General features: G+C 44.3%; 1 protein-coding gene across 3 annotated transcripts in view; it reads left to right on the top strand.

The window, feature by feature from the left end:
• Positions 1-1,979: 1,979 nt before the first annotated feature.
• The window catches only part of JPH2 (junctophilin 2), a 126,591-nt gene continuing 113,423 nt past the window's right edge, over positions 1,980-15,147 (top strand). For all 3 annotated transcript variants that reach the window (XR_009763409.1, XM_061631400.1, XM_061631399.1), the window contains exon 1: positions 1,980-3,223. Coding sequence is in view for 2 of the 3 variants with exons in the window: in XM_061631400.1 (XP_061487384.1) it covers positions 2,845-3,223 (379 nt within the window). In the remaining variant the exon portion in view is untranslated. The remainder of the gene's footprint in view (positions 3,224-15,147) is intronic.

The following is a 15,147-nucleotide window of genomic DNA, read 5'->3' as shown; positions in this document are numbered from 1 at the left end:
CCAACTGGTTTGCCAAGGCTAAGGGAATGTGTGGGCTCCCATCTTTGCTCTTTGTTTTTGTGCCTGTAATGTGCTGCCCTAAGCCAAGGTTTGGTTTTGTGTATCGCCTGCACCTGGGCATGTGATTAAGCTCTCTCCTCACTGCTAGCTGTAACCAAGAGCAAAGTTTGGCTACAGCTGGTGGTTTGTTTGGAGAGAGCTTAACTATGAAACTACGTTTGGATGACATGCTAAGCGAAAGTTTGGTTTAGCTTGGCAAGGGAGCAGAAAGGACCAGGCAGGAGCAAAGCGGATGATGCAAGCTCCTCTCTGGGAGTCAGCACATTCTCCTGGTCTGCCACAGTTTAACATACAGCAGGGGCAGGGAGCCTGTGGCCTCCCAGATGATGTGGGACTCCAACTTCCATCAGCCCCAGCCAGCAGGGCCAATGGTTGGGATTAAGGGAGTTCAACAACATCTAGAGGGGCACAGGTTCCCTATTCCTGGCTGACAGGGTCATGTGAGCCAGACCACTGTGCACCTCTGGTCTCTCCTAACATTGTGAGGCCACTTGGTATTTAAGGCCTGTTAATGCACAATATTTAAGTATTTTATAATCTCCACTTTCATAACTGTGTATCAAGGTGGTATACAACACACAAAAGTATTTTTAAAAGCCACAAAAACATAATTAAAACATCAGTAAATACTGTTTGGTTAAAAAGAGAAATTCATATGGCGAAGGCCTGTCTAAACAAAATAGTTTTTCAGAAGGCATCTATAAAAAGGCAGGGATGCTTCCTGCTGAAGTGCCACTACTCGAGAGTTCCACAGAGCATGGCCTGCTCTGCTAAAGGCACAATCCTGAGGGAAAGTCAGCTGAGCCTCAGGTGGGTGGGAAACCTCCAGAACTGCAGAGGATCTCAATGACTGAGGGGGAGCATATGGGATTTGACTGTCCTTAAGGTACTTTGGGCCCAAGTTGTTTAGGCTTGCTATTGGTAGAGTAGAAAACTACCCAGGGGCACGCGTAACATGTACACAACAAGCCCATCTAATGAATATTTTTTGAAAAACTGGAAAGCTATACCTTGCCATGCTCCCCATAATACAAAGAAGGCTGGCCAGGAGGCCAGCTGCCTCATTGGGAGAGGTTAGTGGTTAAGGTGCTGGACTATGACCTGCGAGACCAGGGTTCGAATCCCCACACAGCCATGAAGCTCACTGGATGACCTTGGGCAAGTCACTGCCTCAGCCTCATGAAAACCACTTACCATGAAAACCCTATTCCTAGGGTCACCCATAAGTCGGAATCTAAGGCAGTCCATTTCTTTTTTTTCCTCCAGCAACACAACCTGACAAAAACAGGTCCATTAGTTTACACATTTTATCACTGTGCAGTTCTTTTAATGGCCAATACTGTATATTGCAAATAATCACATATACTGTTTTCTAAAGGAACTTCTACCTGGTAAGTGATTGTGCTGTTCTGCCAATTACATAGTGTTCAGAAGCAAGTTTTGACTCTTTAATAATAATAAACAACTGTATAGGAATTTTTACGCTGCAATTTGTTAACATTGCATTTTTTTCATATTGTACTTCCTCTGTGGCGTGATCCACCCTGAGAAATTATGTTATGGGGTGGCCGATAAAAATACCATACTAATATTTTTCCCCTCCCCTCCTTTAACGGCAGAAAAAAAATATAGGCGATGCCTGTGTAGGCGGAACTCGCACCTTAGTTCACTGATCCATTCATTCTCCTCCCGAGCGCCCGCTCTCTCCCGCCTTCCCCCGTGCTCTCTCCCTCTTCTCTCTTGCCCGCTGCAAACTTCGGTGCGAACGATCTGGCGTAGGTCGCGCCCACACCTCCCTCCTTTTCCCAGGGTGCTATTTTTAAATCGGACACATGCGTTCTCTCTCTCTCGTTCTCCCTCTTTATCCCAGCCCAAAAAGGGGTGTGGGTGGGTGTCTCTGTCCTCCATAAAAGGGTCTTGGAAAGGGGGCCGGACTACAGGGTTTATTTTAGGAGCAGCTCTAGGGATCCGATGGCCTTGTTAGGGGAGCTTTGACCTTTCTTACCGGAGGAAGGAGGCGGCTAGAAGGAAGAAGGCTCTAGAGGACAGCCAGAGGGGCTCGCTTAGCCTATGGGGCTCTAAAAGAGAGGCTTGCACCGCCTGCGTGACCAGCCGGGGGAAGGGGAAGGCGAGAGCGCCAAGCATGAGATAGGGCGGGAAGGGGGTCGCGGGGGCGAGGGGGGAAAGTTTGGAAGGGATCTTACCTTCTTGGCTCTTAAAGGGGCCGAATGATCAGGACATATTGGCGGAGGCTGCAAGGATGGTGTAGTGGTCGAGTGGGGATGTCTCACCGTTGAGAGCGACCTTGCAAGGCTTGCTCCCATGGGGACATGATCAGGGCATTTGGAGGAAGCCAAAGGGATGGGGAGGCCAGTGCCTTGCGCTAAGCGGGAATTACACTTCCGCTGTCTGCTGCCCCCCCTTGGCGGAGTTTGCCTTCCATGTCTCCTCATCTGACAGGCTAGGGTCGCCAAGCAGGGGCTGCTGGAGTCCCTGGAACGGCCACAGCTTTTCTGAGTGTTCTGTCTGGAGCTGCTCGTGGGACCTTTCTCCTCTCTGCTGCCTCTTCCCGATTTTCACAACCCTGCGTGAGGACCCCACATCTGACCCTGAAGGTGGCCGAGCATAGCTTGGACTATGCAGCACCACCCTCGACTTCCCACACTCCTACTGATGGGGAGAAGCAATCTGGCTTAACAGGAAGGAGTGAAGAACGGAGGGCCAGGGAAACAAGTCAGAGAAGAGCGCAGGTCCTTTCCTTGCTGCTGGTCTTGGCCTGACAGCATGAGTGGTGGAAGGTTTGACTTTGATGATGGAGGCGCCTACTGTGGGGGCTGGGAAGGGGGCAAAGCCCATGGGCATGGCATCTGCACTGGGCCCAAAGGTCAGGGTGAATACTGCGGCTCCTGGAACTATGGCTTTGAAGTGGTGGGGGTCTACACCTGGCCCAGTGGCAACACCTATGAAGGCTACTGGTCTCAAGGGAAGAGGCACGGTTTAGGAATTGAGACCAAAGGATGGTGGCTTTACAAAGGCGAATGGACGCACGGTTTCAAGGGAAGGTATGGGGTCAGGCAGAACATCAGCAGTGGAGCAAAATATGAAGGCACCTGGAATAATGGGCTGCAGGACGGTTATGGCACTGAGACCTATGCTGATGGAGGTAAGGCTGGGGAGAAGGCAGCCAGCTGCCTGTTTTCTCTCTGGGTAGGTGGGTGGATTGACAGTGCACTGAGCACCAGGGAATGGGATATGTGAACTAAAGCCTGCAGATCTTCAGGAGTAAAAGAATTCAGATCTGATCCCTGAACAGTTGATGCTGGACAGGTGAAATGAAGGCCCTGTTCTCATATTTCCATCCATGCTCACTTTATATAAAATCTTAGTCCAGCACACACATGTGCTGTGTATGTGTGCATGGAGGCACATAGGTGTGTATATCCTGGCGCATAGGGCTGGGTGTGCTGCTTGTTCTATTGACATAGTTGTTGAGTGAGCCAAGCTATGTACCTGCTTAAAACTGGCTTTGTGTCTCTAATGACACAATACCAGTGCCAGTGCTGCTCCTATTAGTGTTCAGTTCTCAACATCACAATGGCACCAGTGACTGGATTCTTCTGCAGTGCAGGTTCTTATTTGTTTTTATTAAATTTATTAGTTGCTTTTTTCAAAAATGAATTCAACGCGACTTACATGTTATGGATATGAGCAGAGTAACTCAGCGGTCTGAGCTGCATGTGCCAGTGTGTGTATTTACCTAAGAAGCAGGTTTTTACCCTGCATTTAAATTACTGAGATTTAAGAATCGATAAAATAAGAAAAAGCTACTTTATTTATAGAAATACATAACAGATAGGAAAGGCATACCTAGTTCAAACTAACTAAGTTGGAGGCACAATGCCCAGGCTTCTTCTTCTTCTTCTTGTTGTTATTATTATTATTAATTATTATTATTAGATTTATATCCCGCCCTTCCTCCCAGCAGGAATTCAGGGCGGCAAACAAAAGCACTAAAAACATTAAAACATCATAAAAACAAACTTTAAAACACATTAAAACAAAACATCTTCAAAACGTTACTTAAAAAAGCTTTCAAAACATTTTCTAAGATTAAAAACATTTTTAAAAAGTTTTAAGAACATATTAAAAAGCAATTCTAACACAGACGCAGACTGGGTTTTGCCCTCATGGCTCAGGAGAGAGAACAAAGACAGAGAAGTCTCCTCTCCTCGGACAGTCAAAGAAGAAGAAGAAGAAGGAAGGAGGGGCAGATCAGCTTCCCTGAGCATATCGGTTTACAACGGAAGGAAGTTAGGTAGAGAAGAACACAGGTAAAGGTAGGCAAGCCTAGCCAGATGAAGGACCCTAACTATCTTCCTTCCGGAATACAAACAAAAGAACCCAAACAGGAGTTGTTCCTGCCCCACTTCCAACATTACAAACATTAAAAACAAGAATAAAACCAACCTAAAATACTCACAAAGTATTGTGTCAGTCAGCTGTTCAATAGATGTGCTGTCATTCCATAGCATGCGGCAGATGAACGTCTTGTGTGCAACACATAAAGTAAGCAGAAGTGGCCAACAGCTCCTGTCCAGGTCAGAAGAGGTAGAAGGTGCTGTGCATTGAGGTATAACTGACATACTGTCTGCCATAAAAACAAACAGAAACCTAGAAAACTGACAGAGCTCCAAACCTGCCAGTTATGTAAATATTGTTTGTGCGCATGCATGTGTAACCAGCCACAGAGTTTGCACTGGTCTAGGGGCATCCCTTTTTTAGGCATTATATAGCTGGTTCAGAAATCACTGTGTTCAGTAACTCAGTTTCCCATTTAGAAAACCCAAAGGAAGCTCTTAAAGAGCTTAAATATCTCCCTTAACATGGTGCAAGGTTCCTGGTAATGAAATAGATCAATCTGAGACAGGATTGTGTACTAATGGAAATATGTTTAGCCACTCTAGTCTTAAGCAGACTGTAGCCTAATTAGGCAACTATTAGCACTTCAAAACACTTAATACATCATCTGATGGGGATTTATGGACTTTGTAATTACCCAAGATCTTTGTTCAGCCATTAATCATTTCTGTTAAGCAAGTTCATGTATTTTACTTTTAAAAAACAGATTTTTTTTTCAGGGCTAGCACTAAAAGGGAGGGAGGGAGACCCTGTTTGAATAAATGCTCTGCCGTTGGTCACAAGTGGGGAGAAACTATTGGTAACAGGTGCCCAGATGCTCTTATCGGTAATGATTTTTTTTTTCTGTATAAATTCATCTGAGATTTTAGGCCTTGTTGGATTTCATGTATGCAGAAATCATTGGGATATCTGGTGCATTGTATTAGATACATCATATGCTGTGGTGGTCCATATATATCTGCTATATAATGAGCAAGTGAAATGTCTGTTGTGATGGATGGTGTGCATGTGTGTAAATGGAGGGCTGATATGTTGCAAGGATCCCTGCGCAGCATGTTGCTGTGGGCACAACAGAGATACATTGCACCTCTTGCAAGATTCCAAAACTGGGTCACCCAGTGTCAGGAGTGGAGCTCAGGCTTTGCCATCACTGTAGTATTCTTCCCAAGTGGAGAGCTTAACTTTTTCCCATGGGACAGAATGGCAGACATTCATTTTTATGGGAGAAACGGATGCATTTAGGGACACCATTGAGGGGAGGGACTCAGCCTGTTTCCTGCTCCTGATGTTTCTGCCCTGGGAATCAAGTCCACCCTGCATAGCCTTGTTCTGGGTTTTGTTTCTTGGTCACCCTAGCAGGGGCCAAGCATACAAGGGCTGGGTGAGGAAACACTTTATCTGGGCTCGGTGGATTATGGTTGCCAGCTGCAAACCTGTAATTGAAGGGAAAAAATGAGGCTAAATTGCAAATCATGTTTGAGGATGTTTATGTAGTCTTCTCTGTCCCTATATGAGATGCCCATATCCAGAGCTTGGAAGATTACTTTTAAAAAGGAATGAATTACAATTACTGTTACATGGCCCAAAAAGGAATAAATTACCATCACAATTACAATTGTTCTGAAAGGAATTGATTACTTTGTCATTACTCAAAAGTAATCATTACAATTACACTTAAGATCCTTTAAAAAAACTAGAGTGCCTACAAGGTGCTGGCCTTGGCTGCTGCACACCTAAAACAACATTAAAAATAAAAACACACACAGAGGTAGTAGAATAATTCTTTTTATCCGTAAGATAGCAGTGGTGGTCTCTCGACTGGCAAGGGAGGCAGAGGCCACTACTCAGATCTTTGCACGTCAATCCAAATGCAACCCCCCCCACACACACATATACACTCTTAGCCAGCAAGCATAATCTCTCTCACTCAATCACCTCCAGACCCTGCCCTGCCACCAACTAAGGGACACCCACCCGAGCAAACATTTCCCCCCAAGATGCAAAAAACTTAAAACACTGCAAATGCAGCAAAGTAGTCAGGGAGGGTGGCAGAGGCAGTTTTGCGTGCCAAGTGCAAACACAGCACACACGCACACACGTTGTCATCTTTCACCTCCACAGTTCTTTATCTCCATTCTGCTGCTGCCTCCTCCTCCTCCTTTATCCATGTTCTTGCCCTCCGGCTCATTCTCCCTCCACTCCATTCTTCACCACTGTCCATTTTTTAAAACATTTGTTTTCTCCACTCCACCCCATCTCGTTCTCCACCTCCTCCCTCATTGCCTCCTACCCACTCACAGAGCACAAGGGCACTCACAGAGCCCAGTTTGAGGCACATTATTTTCATCCACAAATCAGAGGAGCAGAAGACTTCCCCTGTTCCCCCCCAAATAATGCCCAAAGGTAATGCTATAAACCAGTGGTTCCCAACCTTTATGAGCATGGGACCCCCTTTATAAGCTGAAATTTTTTTGTGACCCCCTCCCCCCAGGGAGGCAGGCTGGCTGCCAAGAAGGAAGGGGGAAAGCAGCCTTTCTTTGCAGCCTTGCTTCTTTTTGCTTCACAAAAAGCCCTCTCCTCTCATTCTAAGTAAGGGCGTTGTCAGTAGCGGTAGTGCAAGGAGATGGGAATCAGTGATAGTAATCCCCGCTTCTTCCTGGTAGCCCCACCCTCAGCCTCCTTTGGCATCTGCCATGTATTTTACTTACTTGTTCCTCAAAAAAGTAATAAATTACAAGTAATTCATTTTTGTAACTAATTACTTCCAAGCTCTGTCCATATCTTGTGAGATTTGCTGGAGCCAATCAGAAGCAGTGTTAGAATAGGAAGCAACATTAGTGAGGTGCAAGCCCAGATTCTCCTCTAAGGGAGAGAGAGAGAGCGCACAGAAAATTCTAGTACAGTAGGGCCCCGCTTTACGGCATTCCGCTTTAAGGCGTTCCGCTGATGCGGTGCCTTTCATTTTCAATTTTAAAAGGTTTTTTCCCCCTTTTGCGACGTTTTGTGCCGTTTTTGCGTCATTTTCGTGTGATGCGGCCCATTAAAGTCAATGGGGTTCTGCTTTATGGTGTTTTCCGCTTTACGGCGGGGGTCCAGAACGGAACCCGCCGTATAAGCGGGGCCCTACTGTACTTTGAGACAGACAGAAATGTGACACTCTATGTAATATGTCTCAAGAACCGCAAGTCCCAGAGTTCCTTAGCTCTTGCTGGCATATCCTGTGCAGGCAGGGGGAGCCAACAGCGTATGACATCCAACTGGCAGCAGGAGGGGAATGACAAGCACCGTAGGAGCAATCAGGGATACTGAGATTCCAGGAGTGGTGAGAGCTACCGCTACTGTTAGGATTTAAGTGCCCTAGAACCTATATGAGTAAATTGCCCCTAGACTGCATAGAACAAGGGTAGAGGACCTTTTTCAGCTCAAAAGCCACCTTGCCTCATGGCGAACCTTCCAGGGGCCACATGCCAGTGGTGGGCGGGACCAGAAGCAAAAGTGGGTGGAGCAACAGATGTGTTCATGCAAAAATCGGAAGGTCCTACACAGATGGACAAGCAAGAAGCATGATCATAGTTCAATCTAGCCAGTTAAAAGCACTGAAGGAGGGCACGGAGCGCAGCTGGTAAGGGGTGTGGCCTGGGGAAAGTGCGTCGTCTGTGGAGAGTCCCAAGGGGCAGATATAGCAGCTTGGAGAGATGCATTCTGTCCCTGAGGCTGAAGTTCCCCACTCCTGACTTAGAACAACCAATGCTAGAATCTCTGAGGAATAGGGCTGTATACAATGAATACAAATATGTCAGGATGTCAGAAACAAATGACATTTCAACAAAAGGACAAGGAAGCTTGAGCATTGTTTGGTGTCCTTTAAACAGCCAAATCTTTTTGCTGGAGAGGGATGGGGGAGCATATTTGTATCAGTCCCACAAGAGGCAGTGATAGCCACCAACTTGGATGGTTTTAAAAGAGGATTAGACAAATTCATAGAGGATATGGCTATCAGTGGCTACTAGCCACGATGGCTATGCTCTGCCTCCATGATTGGAGACGGTATGCTTCCAAATATCAGTTACTGGAAACAGCAGGAGGGGAGAGTGCTCTTGTGCTCAGATCCTGCTTGCAGGCTTCCCATGGGCATCTAGTTGGCCACTGTGAGAACAAGATGCTGGACTAGATGGGCCACTTACTTGATCTAGCAGGCTGTTCTTATGTTCTTAAATGATGTTTGGACTTGCAGATGAGATTGTGTATATAAATAACCAACTGTTATGGATTTATTTATTAAAAAGAACTTATATGTTGCCTTTCACCAGAATGATTACAAGGCAGTTTACATAATGAGAGCAACACAATAAAACCATACAACTGCAACTAAATAAATTAAATATACAGTGGTCTGTTGTCATCCAAGTCTTTGCTCATTATGCAAACATGCTCTGCATTTTCAATACCACCTATTGCAAAGCTTAAATGCAGACCCAAACTGAATTTTCTTTTATTTACAGTGGGAAGTTTTGTATGGTTATATAAACTGTTCATCAAAATGTCGAGCAAACCATGCTAATCTGCTGGGAATGAGAGGGATGAGCCTGAAGCCACAGGACTCAGTCTTAGCTGACAGAATGACAACTTTTGTCTGTATTCCTAGAGATGGGGTCCAGCAAAGGTTACTTAGCGATGGGGGGGGGAAAGCATTTTGGGCATACACGGAGGTGCTCTCTCACTCATATGTTCCAGCCATTAGAAATAAGTTCTAGGGTTCAGGTTTGGCAATTCTTCCTTGCTCAGACATCTTCAAGATGTGCATGTGTTTGTTTTTGAGATTTCACTAATAATGTGTGTACCTGCTGTGCAACTGGGAATGCAGAAAACGAGTCCATCCACAAAAGTGGCTGTAATTTACAGAACACCCCTGGCTTCCAATGGGATCCAGTGGAGTATGTTGCTGCATACTTCTGACAGTGTTCGAATCTAGTTATGAAGATGCTAGTCACCATGCATTAATACTTCACTTGCACTTTATGTTACATGGGCATTTTCTTCTCTAGTCTACCATAATGATACCTTCCTTGCTCTTGTCCAGTGAGCAAAAGAGGCATTTTTCCTTCCTAATTACTTAAACTTGCATAAAAAAAACAAATACAAGCGGCCTTGCAAAAAAGTTGTAAATATGTTTTTGTTTGGGCCGTCTACAGGGTTTTGAATGTTTGCCATCTTTAAACACTTGTAATTTTGGTTCTGCCAGTATCTTTCTTTTATATGAGACCATTTTTTCAAGAGTTCTTTTGAACCGCTTTGTAAAGTGGCTTCCACAGTGATTGATGGCTTCAACCAGCATTAAAACCAATGGGGGTAGATTTGGCAATGAGATTTTGCAGGTGCTCATACAGCTCATGCCAGCTCCTTCAATAGGAGAAGCCAGAGAAGATGCAGTGCAATGTAACTGCAGGACTGTTTTCTCTCTTGATATACTAATAAAATCTTTTATAGTCATCTTGGGTATAGAGATTATGAAAACTATATTATTCAGTAATAGCTAGTATTTTGATAATTTGTATTGTGTAGCGGCTAAGAGACTGAACTCCTTGCTTCAGATCTCTCCTCAGCTACAAACTTACTGCATGGCTTTAGGGAAGCCAGCATTTCTGCATGCAGTATGAAAATAAGAAGTGGGGCTCTGTATCAAAATTTTGTTGTGTATCCTTGGTGTGTCTGTGTTACCTTAGCTGAGGGGGCAGGAGTCCTGCTCCTACCTTCCAAAATTTCTTTTCTTTTCAGCTTTTGAACATTTAGAAGTGCAACTAGTCTGCTTGCAAGTCAATGCTGCATGCAACTGAGTCCTTGATTTGGGCTAAGGGGAAGTCTGAGGATGAGTGGGTGGGTGGGTGAGCGATTTAAGTAGATTTACCTTTGCTGCAACCTGAGAATTTTTGGCTATGAATCTAAACCAGCCTTAGCCTCATCTCTGACCTCAGTATTAACAGTGTACTACATTGCAGGTCTATCGTAAGCTACTCTCTCAGCAGAGCCCTCAAACCTGCAATAGAATATAACAGTGAACTATGCTGTTGAGTTGTTGTATAATACCATTTCACCCAGCCTGCAAAGTGACAATAAAACAGTGGATAACACTGTAGGGTTGTTGTAAGCTATTCTCTCAGCTTCAGCCCACCCTGTGATATAGGTCTGATTCTTCTGGACAACATTGCAGGGTTATTGGAAACCACCCAGAGCATGACTTGCAATGTTCAGTGTTAATTACGCTGCAGAACTCTCATGAGCCACTGTCTCCTAGACACAGCTCCTTCTAACCTGCAATATGGGGACAGTGACCTGCATTTTCTTTAGAATATATGTTAGCAGGCCTCTTTTTTTTAATGTTCTACACTAAATAATAATTGTCTTGATCCTGAGCTGAATGCAAAAGGTTCCAGGTCCAATCCTAGCATCTCCAGGTAGGATAGGGAAAGATTTCTGTTTGAACCCAGGAGAGCCGCTGCCTGCCATTGGCTGTGTTGACATGTAACACTAAGTCAGAATGGTTTATTAGACCCTACTGTGCACAAATTGGGATCATGGTTTGCTTTGCCCTATAAGCCATGATTGTTGGCTAGCTTGAAGTCATCGTTTGTGGTTGTTCTAGTGATTGTGCTTTTGTTAGGGTGAAACAAACCACAATCCCAGGTCCAGATGCCATGCTAAGCTGGCAATGTTGTGGTTTATTTCCCAGCTTGCTGAAGGGAACCAAAAGTGAGTGTTCCAGCTGCCAAGACTTTCTCCTCATGCACTTTCTGTCTTAATGCTGCATGCAAACATGATCAGCATAGGCAATACTGGAAAAGAGACTAAAGGTGGGGAACCATTGACTCTCCAGATATTGCTGAACTACAGCTTCCATCAGTCCTAGCAAGCATAGCCAGTGGCTAGGGATGATGGGTGTTGTAGTTCAGGAGCAGCATCTGACAGGCCAGAGGCTCCCCACACTTGAGATAGACCAATAGCCTGACTTGATATAAGGCAATTTCCTATGTTTCTGATTCCCAATTAGCCCCTTCCTTTATCACATGGGATGTTTCCTGACATCAAATGTTCAATGCTTGGACCTACAATGCCTTCCCTTTGTATGTATGTATGAATTCCAATGAAGAAGTCTTGCTGTCTTCACTTCCCCCCCCTTTGCCTGCCCCCACCCACTTCCTTCAAGTGATGTGTGCTGTGCTGATATTCAGTTAAAACACTTGGGGATTTTCTAATGGTGAAGTGATTCATTAAGTTGACAGTTAAATATTTCATCCCTGGAAATCTCTGTTGCTATTTTGACTTGGTTCTCATGAGAATGAGAAGAAAGAAATCCTAGTGCTTATTCTAAGGAACCCAATCTCCCAAACCACACCTGTGTTTGGGAGTAATTTTACATCTATGGCGGAAGAAGAAGATACTACAGCAGATTACAGTTGAAGAATATTTCCACCTTGTAGGAATTCCATATTTTAATCACTTAAAGCAATCAAATAAAGGGCTCAGCTTCACAGTGCAATCATATACATGTCTGTTTAGAAGTTTGCACCATTGAATTCAATGGTACTTACTCCCAGATAAGTGTGTGAAGACAGTGGAGGCAGAGCATAGCCATTATGGCTAGTAGCCTTTGATAGCCTTATCCGCCATGAATTTGTCTAATCCTCTTTTAAAGCACTCCAAGTTGGTGGCCATCACGGCCTCCTCTGGTGGCATGTTCCATAGCTTAACTGTGAACTGTGTGAAGTACTTTCTTTTATCTGTTCTGAATCTTCCAGCATTCAGCATCATTGGATGTCTATGAATTCTAGTGTTCTGAGAGAGGGAGAAAAAACTTCTATCAGCTCTCTCCATGCCATGCACAAATGTATAAACTTCTGTCATGTCACCTCTTACTCGCCTTTTCTCTAAACTAAAAAGCCTTAAATGCGGCAACTTTTCCTCATAGGGGAGTCACTCCATCCCCTTGATCATCTTGGCTGCCCCCTTTTTAAAAATCTTTTCCAACTCTACAGTATCCTTTTTGAGGTGAGGTAACCAGAACTATACACAGTATTCCAAATGCGGTCACACCATAGATTTATATAACGGCATTATGATATCGGCAGTTTTATTTTCAGTCCCTTTCTTAATGATCCCTAGCATGGAATGGTGCCTTTTTCACAGCTGCCGTACACTGGGTCAACATCTTCATTGAGCTATCTGCTACAACCCCATAGTCTTGTTCCTGGTCAGTCACTGCCAGTTCAGACCCCATGAGTGTATGTGTGAAATTAAGATTCTTTGCCCTGACATTCATCACTTGCTTACATTAAATTGCATCTGCCATTGTACCATCCATTCACTCATTTTGAAGAGGTCCTTTTGGAGCTCTTCACAATCTCTCTTTGTTGTAACAACCCTGAACAATTTAGTATCATCAGCAAACTTGACCACCTCACTTCTCACCCCTAACTCTAAACAGTTGATTAACAAATTAAAAACAGGTCCCAATACCGATCCTTGAGGGACTCCATTTTCTGCATCCCTGCATTGTGAGAATTGTCCATTTTTTCCTGCTACTTATCCAGTTCCTGATCCACATGAATTTGTTTAATCCTCTTATAAAGTCATTAAATTTGGTGACCATCATTGCCTCTTGGGGGAGTGAATTTCATAGTTTAACTATACATTGCATGAAGAAATATTTTCTTTTGTCTGTCCTGAATCTTCCAGCATTCTGCTTCATTGGATGTCCACGAGTTCTAGTATTATGAGAGAGGTAAAAAAAAATTCTATGCACTTTCTCCATGCCATGCATAATTTTATATACTTCTGTCATGTCCTTGAAAACCAGGGAGAATGGAGTGACTGGAATCCTAAACGGGAGGCAACACATGCGCACCAGGAATACACTGCAACAGTTTGTTGCAGCACCCCACTTGAATATATTAATAGTGATTTCCATTCTCTGAGTGCTGGTTCTTGTATAGCCATGACCTTATGTAGGGACCTTCCACATACAAGAGGGAGGTATCAGCAGGCTTGTGAGGGAACTCCACCTTTTGCAGAAGCAAGCAAAATCTATAAGGGGAAAAAACCCTCAGGATAGCCCCGATCCCCAAGTAGCTTAATGGTGACAGTATGCTCAGTGGGCCCAGAATGCTGACTGACCCTTGGGGGTAGAAATGAAAAAAATGGGGAGAGGATGGAATGGAGTGCTGTGGGTGGAATCCTGAACTGCAGCATTTTGATTCAGGTTCCACTTGTTTGCAAACAAATATACTTCTGATCTTGTTTGTTTGTTTGAATTAATGCGCTGTCTTACCCATGTTGTCCATCAATAGTTTAACCTAAACACTAATTCTAAGCGCATTATTTATTTATTGCATTTATACCACCTTTCCTCCAAGGAGCTCAAAGTGGCGTACATAATGCTCACTCTTCTGTTTCTGTCTTCACATCAGCCCTGTCAGGTACATCAGGCTGAGAGACTGTGACAGGCCCAAGGTCACCTCCAGTGAGTTTCATGTCAGAGTGAGGATTTGAAACCTGCTCTCACAGGGCCGACACTTTAACTACTACACTATACTGGCATTAAACAAAACAAACCACAATACAGTCTGGTGAGGAAGCTTTCTCTCCTATCCTCGTTCTTTCCAGGGATTGCTTTTGACTTGAAACACTATTTAAAAACCAGTGGGAATTAAAGTTTGAGAAGCTGACTTAGGCCGTTTTTTTCACTCAGAACAGCCTTGCCTACCAGCTGTTCTCTAAATCACAAGAAAGGGTCTTTCTCTCAAACCTGCTGCCTGAGAGAGGCCTCTGCCAATGCCAGGGATTAAGCCTGGTGCCTTCAGAGTGTGTGTGTGCTTCGCCACCAAACAATGGCCTTTCCCATCCAGAGCTAGCTTATTTAACCTAAGATGACCATGATGCTTTTGTGCCTTTCTTTCTGGACTCTTTCTTGTCCCCTGGCCTTTTAGCATCCCTAAGGATTACTCCGCTTTCCTAACATGATGGAAACCACTGGCAGGCTGCAGAGGAACACAGCTATAAAAATACCTCATGGCTATTTGCCTGTGAGAAAGCAAATCCTTGGGGGAGCTAATGCTTGTTTACTGGTAATAAATATTTGTATTTCCCTAGTATATTTCATCCCAGGATGCTCTAGCTGAATGGAGAATTGGGTGGAGAGTTGGTGGTTTACTAATTTGGGGGTAGGGTCACTAATAGTGAGTGATGGATAGGAACAGGGCTTCTTTGGGGTGGTTTGCTAGTTACTGAGGTAACCATATCAATAAAAGGAGAGCAATCAAGGGAGAGAGAACTCTAGTGTGAGGGAAATTAATTGTCTGAGGTAATTGGTGTGCAGGAACCAGCTTCCTTCTGGGGAAGAGTTCAAATTGGCTCTAGTAAGGAAACTTTTGTTTTATATTTCAATTTGTTTTGTATTAGGAATACACAGTACAACTGGGACTTGCAACAAAATGTTGTTCAGGGTTTCTTGGCTGCATACACACCACACATTTAAAGCACATTTAAATCATGGCTTCCTCCAAAGAATCCTGGGAACTATAGTCCTGGGCTCCTGCTGGGAGGAAGGGTGGGATATAAATCAAATAATGAATAAATAAATATAGTTAACCCCTCACAGAACTACAATTCCCAGCA

This window comes from Rhineura floridana, chromosome 6 (assembly GCF_030035675.1).
Source record: "Rhineura floridana isolate rRhiFlo1 chromosome 6, rRhiFlo1.hap2, whole genome shotgun sequence".
NCBI classification, from domain to species: domain Eukaryota; kingdom Metazoa; phylum Chordata; class Lepidosauria; order Squamata; family Rhineuridae; genus Rhineura; species Rhineura floridana.
Note: the sequence above shows the minus strand (reverse complement) of the source record. Positions and strands in the feature narration are given on the sequence as shown.